The 7585-nt window shown below is 45.6% G+C and overlaps 1 protein-coding gene across 1 annotated transcript in view; it reads left to right on the forward strand.

Annotated features, from left to right (window-relative positions):
• The window catches only part of IGSF21 (immunoglobin superfamily member 21), a 32780-nt gene that overhangs the window by 23354 nt on the left and 1841 nt on the right, over positions 1–7585 (forward strand). Inside the window, exons 3-6 of the mRNA XM_042838158.1 lie at positions 1854–1975; positions 5370–5488; positions 5909–6024; positions 6621–7062. Of these exons, the coding sequence (XP_042694092.1) occupies positions 1854–1975; positions 5370–5488; positions 5909–6024; positions 6621–7062 (799 nt within the window). The remainder of the gene's footprint in view (positions 1–1853; positions 1976–5369; positions 5489–5908; positions 6025–6620; positions 7063–7585) is intronic.

Here is a 7585-nt window from a genome sequence, read left to right on the forward strand (position 1 = left end):
GGGATGCTTATCGAGCATCCCGATGAGCGGCTCCAGTAATATTAAGGGGGTGGCTGTGTTTTGGGGGCAGTAAGCAGCTGGGTCACCGCAGAGGTGAGAGCAAACGAGGGAGAAGCAGGAGGGAGCAGAAGGTTAATGTCTCTCGGCACAGTGGCAATTGTTGAGCTTTTGTCAGGAATAAGATCTATGCTGGGGTTTATAAATAATGCAGCAGGCAGCCTGCAGCCTCAGGCTGAGCTCTGTGCCAGTGCTGTAAATGCACTTTTTCCTCTCCCTGCACCCCTTCTGCAGGAGGGGCTGCTTGGAGCTGGGGCTTGCAATTTGGAGCGATCACCACTCAATGCTGCCAAACCCCCCTCACCCTATTCTAAATCTACTGCTTTTACGCCCTGTAGATTCTCCAGCGATTTTTCTTCTGTAGCTCCTCTCAGAAAAAGCAAACCTGACCCTAGGGTGCAGATAAAAGGCTGTAAGTAGGTCTAATCCCCGGAGAGAGACTGTTTTGTGTGCCTTTTCAGAGGAGCCTGTTAGCTGCCTGTAATCCTTAGGGACCCACAGAGCTGCCATCCCTCCTCAGGGGACCATGGGGGCTCCCAGGGGCAGCGATGCCTCTGCTTCCCTGGTGCACTGCTCTGCTCCATTTGCTTTACGTGCATCTGGCTAGATATGGAATCCATCCCTCTTGCAGTGCAACTTGGCCATAGCGTGGGGATAGCACCAGAACCCAGTATAAAAAAAAACAAAAAAACGAAAAAACAAAAAAACAAAACATCGACACCCTGATTCAGAGTATCCCTCCTTTGGCAGTGACCAGGCTCAGTAGTAACATAAAATAGGGGAAAAAAAGTGCAACTTAGACATCTGGAGTGCAGCATTTCGGCTGGTCTAAGCACCATGCTACGGTTGCATCTAGCGATTGCAGCTGCGGGATTGGTGCAGCAAGTTGAGGGTAGCACGTTTATGGCATGCAGCTGTTTCAGAAAAAGGAATGGATTTTACTAAATCCTTTATGTATTTATTTGATTTCTTCTTTCATTCATTTATTTTCTGAGATGCTTTTTTATCTCCGAAATAGTGCCTGGAAAACCCCCATGGACATTCCACTAACAACTTTGGTACACTGAGATCCAAGTGTGGTGCTGAGATTTTTTCTCCTTTGCCCAAACCTCCCCGAACCCAGTCCAGGGCATAAATAAGATTTGGGGCGAATGCGATCTCTCCTTGAAAACTTCTCCTTTCCCCACAGTGGCCAGAGATTTATGGCTCCAGCAATTCTTTGTGTTGCTCTTTATCCCACGTCCATAGGAGAATGTATTTTCTCTGTAATAAAAGTGTCAGCAAATAAATCTATGGAGACAGTTTTACTGACAGCATGTTTTTCCCTCCTATGTATGATAAAAAGGGGGGAGAGATAAAATCTGGAACAAAAGTTGTTTTTTTTCCCAAGCAGGAAGGAAAGCACAAGGCGAGAGAGCATGAAGATGCTGCTCTAGGGTTTGTCACTACACTTCTGCACCTGATGCCTATTTTATTTCAAAAAGGACTTTTTTTTTTTTAACTTTCCAGTGTCTTGATCTGAGCTGCTGCAGCCTTCCAAATCTCTGTGGCCAAGATGCATTGCTTCTGCTTTTTTTTGCTTTTTCTTTTGTACTAAAACATTACAAGTGGCAGTGGAGAAGGATACACCTCCTCTATGGTCCCATCAAAAAGCTTTTTTCCAATTAGGAATGCCAGTCCTAGGGAGCAGCTGGGGAGGTGGGTGATGGCATAGCCTTTCAACTGCTGCAGTGATAACCAGACAGAAACTGGAGGATTTTGCTTAATGAGATTTATAGCTGGGGTTTTGTTTGTAGGTCACTGATGGCGGCACAATCAAGCAGAAAATCTTCACTTTTGATGCAATGTTCTCCACCAATTTCTCACACATGGAGAACTACAGAAAGAGGGAGGACCTGGTCTACCAGTCCACAGTGCGGTAAGTTGTTCTGACGCTGCTGTCCAGCTTGTGTCACATCCTCCAACATGCTGGCTGCTTCTTAATACTTTTTTAAGGAATTTTTCCCATATTGGGCTGCTTGAGGGTATTAAGTGAGGTGCAGGGACAGCCTGTCCAGGGAGGTGGTGGAGTCACCATCCCTGGAGGTTTTCAAGATGCGTGGAGATGGGACATGGGTAGTGGGCATGATAGAGGTGGGTTGGAGTTGGGCTGGATGATCTTAGAGGTCTTTTTCAACATTAGTGATTCAGTGATTCTATAAGTCAGTACTTTTCTTCTTCGTTCATCTGTGGGGATATGGTGACCCCAGGAATCTTGCTAATGAGATAATTGCACGTGCTGGGAAATTACCTTTTTTTGCTGTCTTTCCTGTGTTGCAACCACTCCAAGGAAATGGTTCTATTGCAGAGCATTGTCGCCAAAGAGCCAGGGTCTGTCCCCAAGGTCTTGCATGTCCCTGGGGGAATGGGTATTGTGGGTGGAAATTTCAAAGGTTGAAATAAGCTGGAGAAAAAGACAATTGTGTGTGTGTGTGTGTGTGTGTGTGTGTGTGTGTGTATATATATATATATAGAGAGAGAGAGAGAGAGAGAGAGAGTAATATATAAAAATAATTATTATTTATATAAAAGCAGCGCAAGAGCTCATCTTTGTGTTTCTTCCAAGTGAAAATCACTTGCAAGAGTGTCAGCTTTATTATTAATTACATGCTTGTTTTTTGCTGATGTTGTAAAAACAAAACTGAAGCCTGAAAAAAACATCAGGGGGAGACTTAATTTAAGCCAGAAATGCTGAAGCAAAGTATTTATTTTCATGATTTTTTTTTTTACTTTGTTTTCCTTTTAAGTTAGAATTTGCTAATCGTATTTCAAAGCTTAGTTTTCCAAGTGCCAGGTAACAAAGTTCCTATGTGTGGGAAAGAAAATACAGTCAGTTTCTTGAGGCACCACAGTGCTTCAAGCCTGCAAATGTCCACAGTACAGAAAGGGCTTGGCATGGTTTATCCCTTAGGTAAGCATCCATGCCTAGCTGTATGCAAGCATGATATTCTAATCAATTTTTTAATATGAATTTTGTTGGGGGGGGCCAGGATAATACTCGAGGGGGGGCAGGCAGGGCGGTGCTCATGAAGGTGTTCAGAAGATGCAAATGAATTGCTCAGGATGCTTGGGTGTTGCTGAGGGGATGCTCAGGAGTTGCTCAGAGGATGCCCAGGGAATACCAGGATGATAATTCCCTCCTTGAGTTTTGCTGCTCTGTGTAGCTCAGGCTCACTTTGGTTGCCTTGCAAATTTCTGACATGACTAATTACTGTTTGGAGGATGTTTTGGAGGCTTTGCTAATGGATTACACATTCCCTAACTTGACAACCTTGTTTTCCTGCCATAACACCAGTGTTTCTGCTCAGTGTGGATTTAACCACTGGTCTTCAGCAGGCAGCACCGGCAATTTAAATCAGAATAAAACGTTCCTCATGCACAGAGCAAGACCCCAGCAATGGGCAATCCTTGAGCCATCCTATGGGGATGAAGATGTACCAAATTCACCCTCTTTAAGGCACGTTGACCCTAACAGTATTTTGTCTCAAAAACCTCCTTTTTTTTTTTGTGGATTTTTTTTCTTTTTATACGTGTTGTAGAACTAATACAATTTGAGAGCAGAAAATTCTGCTGCCCTAGAATTGAGCACTTAAAAGCATCGGTAATTGTCAGTGCATCGCCTACAAATCATCTGAATTACCATGCAGTCCAGGATGTTTGCGCTAGAAATATTTGTACGCAATTGCCTTTTTGCAGTGGAAAGCAGCAACGTGCCTTGAACTCTGAGAAAAGAGCTGTTTCTCAAAGGGTATGAAAAGAGCCCATTTTCTGAATCGCTGGCTTGATACTTTTTTGGGGGTGAGGGGGTCTCTCCTTGTGTCTTCTGGTTTTGGTGGCTGCTTCAGCAGCTCGTAAAGTTGCTTTTTGAATCTATTGAGTGGTATTTCAGTGGATTTTGACCAAAGAAAAAATTAAAAAAAAAAAAAAAAAAATCCTCTAGGGAGGAGAGAGGTGTGTTGTAGGGCATCCTGCTCACCCTACATTGAGCATCTGCATGGGATACCAGCCTGGCTGCAAGGGACAAAGGGTGCAGTGGGGCATCACTAGGGCTTGACAGTTCTATCCTGTCCTGTCTTCCATCCTGTCCTCTCTGTTCTAACCTATCTTATATTCGGTGATCTTTGTAGGTCCCTTCCAAACATCCCATCCCTCTGTCTAGCAGGGGTGGATCCTTATCCTTGGGATTATAGCTGCAGAAACCCTCAACGTGATCCAGTTGGGACCATTTTTTCCCCCCAAATCTAGATCTCCAAGTAAGCTTAGAGATCTCAAGCCACTTCAATAGGACAGGCCTGAAATGGAGCGGAGACTGAAATCATTCCAACTGCTTCTCCCTTCCCTCTTCTCTGCTAACCAAGCATGCGTGCATGGGTAATTAGAGGCTGCAACAGATGGCGGAGGCTCAGTTGAGAGTAACACGGCCGTTAAAAGGCACTGCCAAGCGACTGCTCACGTCAGCGGGGGCTTGTTTACGCTAGCAGGGCTTTTGCATGGTAGTAGGCATGGGAAGGCAGCCAGAGGCTTCCAGCGAGGAGCTGCTGAGTCCTGCTTGCCACTCTGTTTCCCCCATAAGCTGGGGAAGCCCTGCAAAGTGCATGCCTGAGTGCTGCAGAAAATCCATTTTGGGGGCTGGAAGTTTTTTTTTGTTTGTAAAACTGGGACTAGACAGATGATACTCTTGCTTGGATGTCCCAATGGGAGGCTGTGTGGTGGTCCCATCCCAATTTTTGCAGCAGGATGCTGCACTGGTAGGTGGCTCTTTGCAGCTGGTTGGAGTATTTCCTCCTGTACTGCATTCCTCTACTGTTTTTTGAATACATGTAAAAATCTAGATGGCATATAGATCAAAGCATGCCCTGCATAGGAACATGCTTGCTCGGAATTTGTGCTTTTGATGCTTCTATCCAGTGCACTTTTCCATAGCTGTGGCATTGCCCAGCTGGAAACGGGGGTCCATAGCATCTGAGCCTTTCCCATAAGCATTTTGGAAACATTTAATGTCTGTGGTTTGCAGTTTTTTGCTCTCAGCAGTGCCTTTACTTCCTGTGAGCTTCTTCTTTCATTAATGCCATTACTTACTTTCCTGAGGAGCTGCCAGTGCTGGTAAACTCCAGCTGCTAAACTGCATTACACAGCTCACTCCTGAAGCCTTTGCAGTTATTAATAGTTATCGATCTACAGCTCATTTCCATCACTGTTAGCAGGATGTTCCTTGCTATGGATGAGGGAAGCTGGAGTAAGGGCTGGCAATGAGTCCCCTCTGTCCTTCCCAGCCTCCCCGAGGTTCGCATTTCGGACAATGGCCCCTATGAGTGTCACGTCGGCATTTATGACCGAGCCACACGGGAGAAGGTGGTCCTGGCGTCTGGTAATATATTCCTCAATGTGATGGGTGAGTGCAGCAATGATGTGATGGTGGGGATGATGAGTTGGTGACAACGTGGTGGTGGAAATGATGTTGAGGTGGTGGGGATGATAAGGTAGTGATGACAGGGTGGTGGGGACAATGAGGTAGTGACAGCGTGGTGGTGGTGATGATGTGGTGGCAGTCATGACTAAACAATGATGTGATGGTGACGATAAGGAGTGATAGGTGAGTGAGCAGTTGGGTGGGGATAGAGGGGAACCTTAGGAGGGTCAGACCCCATGCTCAAACCACCACCAAGACATTACGGTGATGGTTCAAGGGGTGACCTCCAGCTCATATTTTCCCAGTTTGCAACCCCAATGAATTGCAGGGAGTCAAAGAGGTGATGCTGGAGATGGGATGGGGACACTGTACTCACTCTCTAGCTTTTCATCTCCAATGCAGCTCCGCCAACATCTATCTCAGTGATTGCTGCTGACACACCAGCGCCCTTCAGCCGCTACCAGGCACAGAACTTCACCTTGGTGTGTGTAGTGTCCGGTGGCAAGCCTGCCCCACTGGTGAGAATTTGCTTCTGAATATATCTGTAGGTCGGGTCCATGCAATCCTTTGGCAGAGAACAGGGGATCGGAGAGAGAGATGCTTTGTATATGTACACTCACTGTGACCTGACAGTTAGACTCAAAGATCTTTGTAAGTCCCTTCTAGTTGAAATTATTCTATTCCATTCTAGCCTATCCTACCCTATTCTCTGTTCAATGATCTTTGTAGATCTCTTCCAACTATTCTATCCTATTCTCTATTCAGTTGTCTTTGCAGATCCCTCCCAGCCATTCCATCCTCTGTTCTTTTCTATTCTGTTTTCTCCTATCCTGTGACCAAAATTGTTTCTGACCTATCTTAAATTGTACTTTTGTTATTACACACATGTTGTCCCTAGATGTCCAACAGGAAATTCTGCTATTTAATGTTTAGTATATGGATTTTTACATATATATTAATACATTCAGTGTCAAAGCAAAGGCAATTCCTGCCCGTTAGCACCATAACATGTTTCTGCAGAGCTCTGGGGACTCACAGCTGCCCAAGGGAATGGCCCAGGAGGTAGCCCAGTGCCACTGCCATGTGCTCCCTATCCCTTCTGCCCCCTCCACAGGTATATTTCAAGCGCGATGGGGAGCCCATTGAGGCCACTCCGCTGCCAGAGCCACCAGCTGCCACTGGGAACTGGGCACCTCGCAACCTCCTACACCGTGACCTGGATGACACCAAGGTGCCCCAGTTGCTGGCCGAGGGAGAAATGGGGGGCGGGCCCCCCAACACCGCAGAACCCCCGCGGGGGCTGACAGCTGAGCGGGGTCCCACCACTGAAGCCATCCCCGAAACTGTGGTGAGCAGGGAGTTCCCACGCTGGGTGCATGTGGCGGAGCCCATTTACTATTTCCGCCACACACACGTGCCCATCAGTGATGGCACAGTGGAGGCACGGGCCACCCTCACCTGGACCCTCAACCCCCAAATTGACAACGATGCGCTCTTCAGTTGTGAGGTGAAGCATCCGGCGCTCTCCATGCCCATGCAGTCAGAGGTGACTCTCGGTAAGGACAGCAGTTGTGGTTGGGTGAACTTCTTGGTTTTCTTCATGCATTTATTGCAATTTGGGCTTTAATGTTTAGTACGGGAGTGGGGAAGGTATATTTTTGCTTTTTCTCCAGTTATTGCATTAACTGCATGTTTTTTCCTTTCTTTCTTTTTTGCATTTGTGTTTATTGCCTGTTTTTGCATCTCTCTTTTTTTGTTTATTGCAACTATACCTGTGTAATTTTTTGGTCTTTGTTGCAATGTTGTATTTATTGCCTTTTTTGTTTTTAATTTTGCATTTATCACTTTTTAAACTTTTAATTTATTGCAATTCTGTATTTATTGCCTTTTTTACTTTTTTTTTTTTTTTTGCTTTTCTGCACGTATTCAATTTTGCATTTGCTGCTCATTTTTGCTTTTTCACATCTAGTACACTTTTGAATTTGTTGCTTGTTTTGCTTTAGCTTTTTCTGGAATTTTTTTTTGTTTGTTTTGGTTTTTTGCATTTCTTGCTTTCCTCCCCCCCCCCCAGTCTCCCCC

Source organism: Centrocercus urophasianus, unplaced genomic scaffold (assembly GCF_019232065.1).
Source record: "Centrocercus urophasianus isolate 14NV4802_14NV808 unplaced genomic scaffold, USGS_Curo_1.0 seq_735, whole genome shotgun sequence".
Lineage (NCBI taxonomy): Eukaryota > Metazoa > Chordata > Aves > Galliformes > Phasianidae > Centrocercus > Centrocercus urophasianus.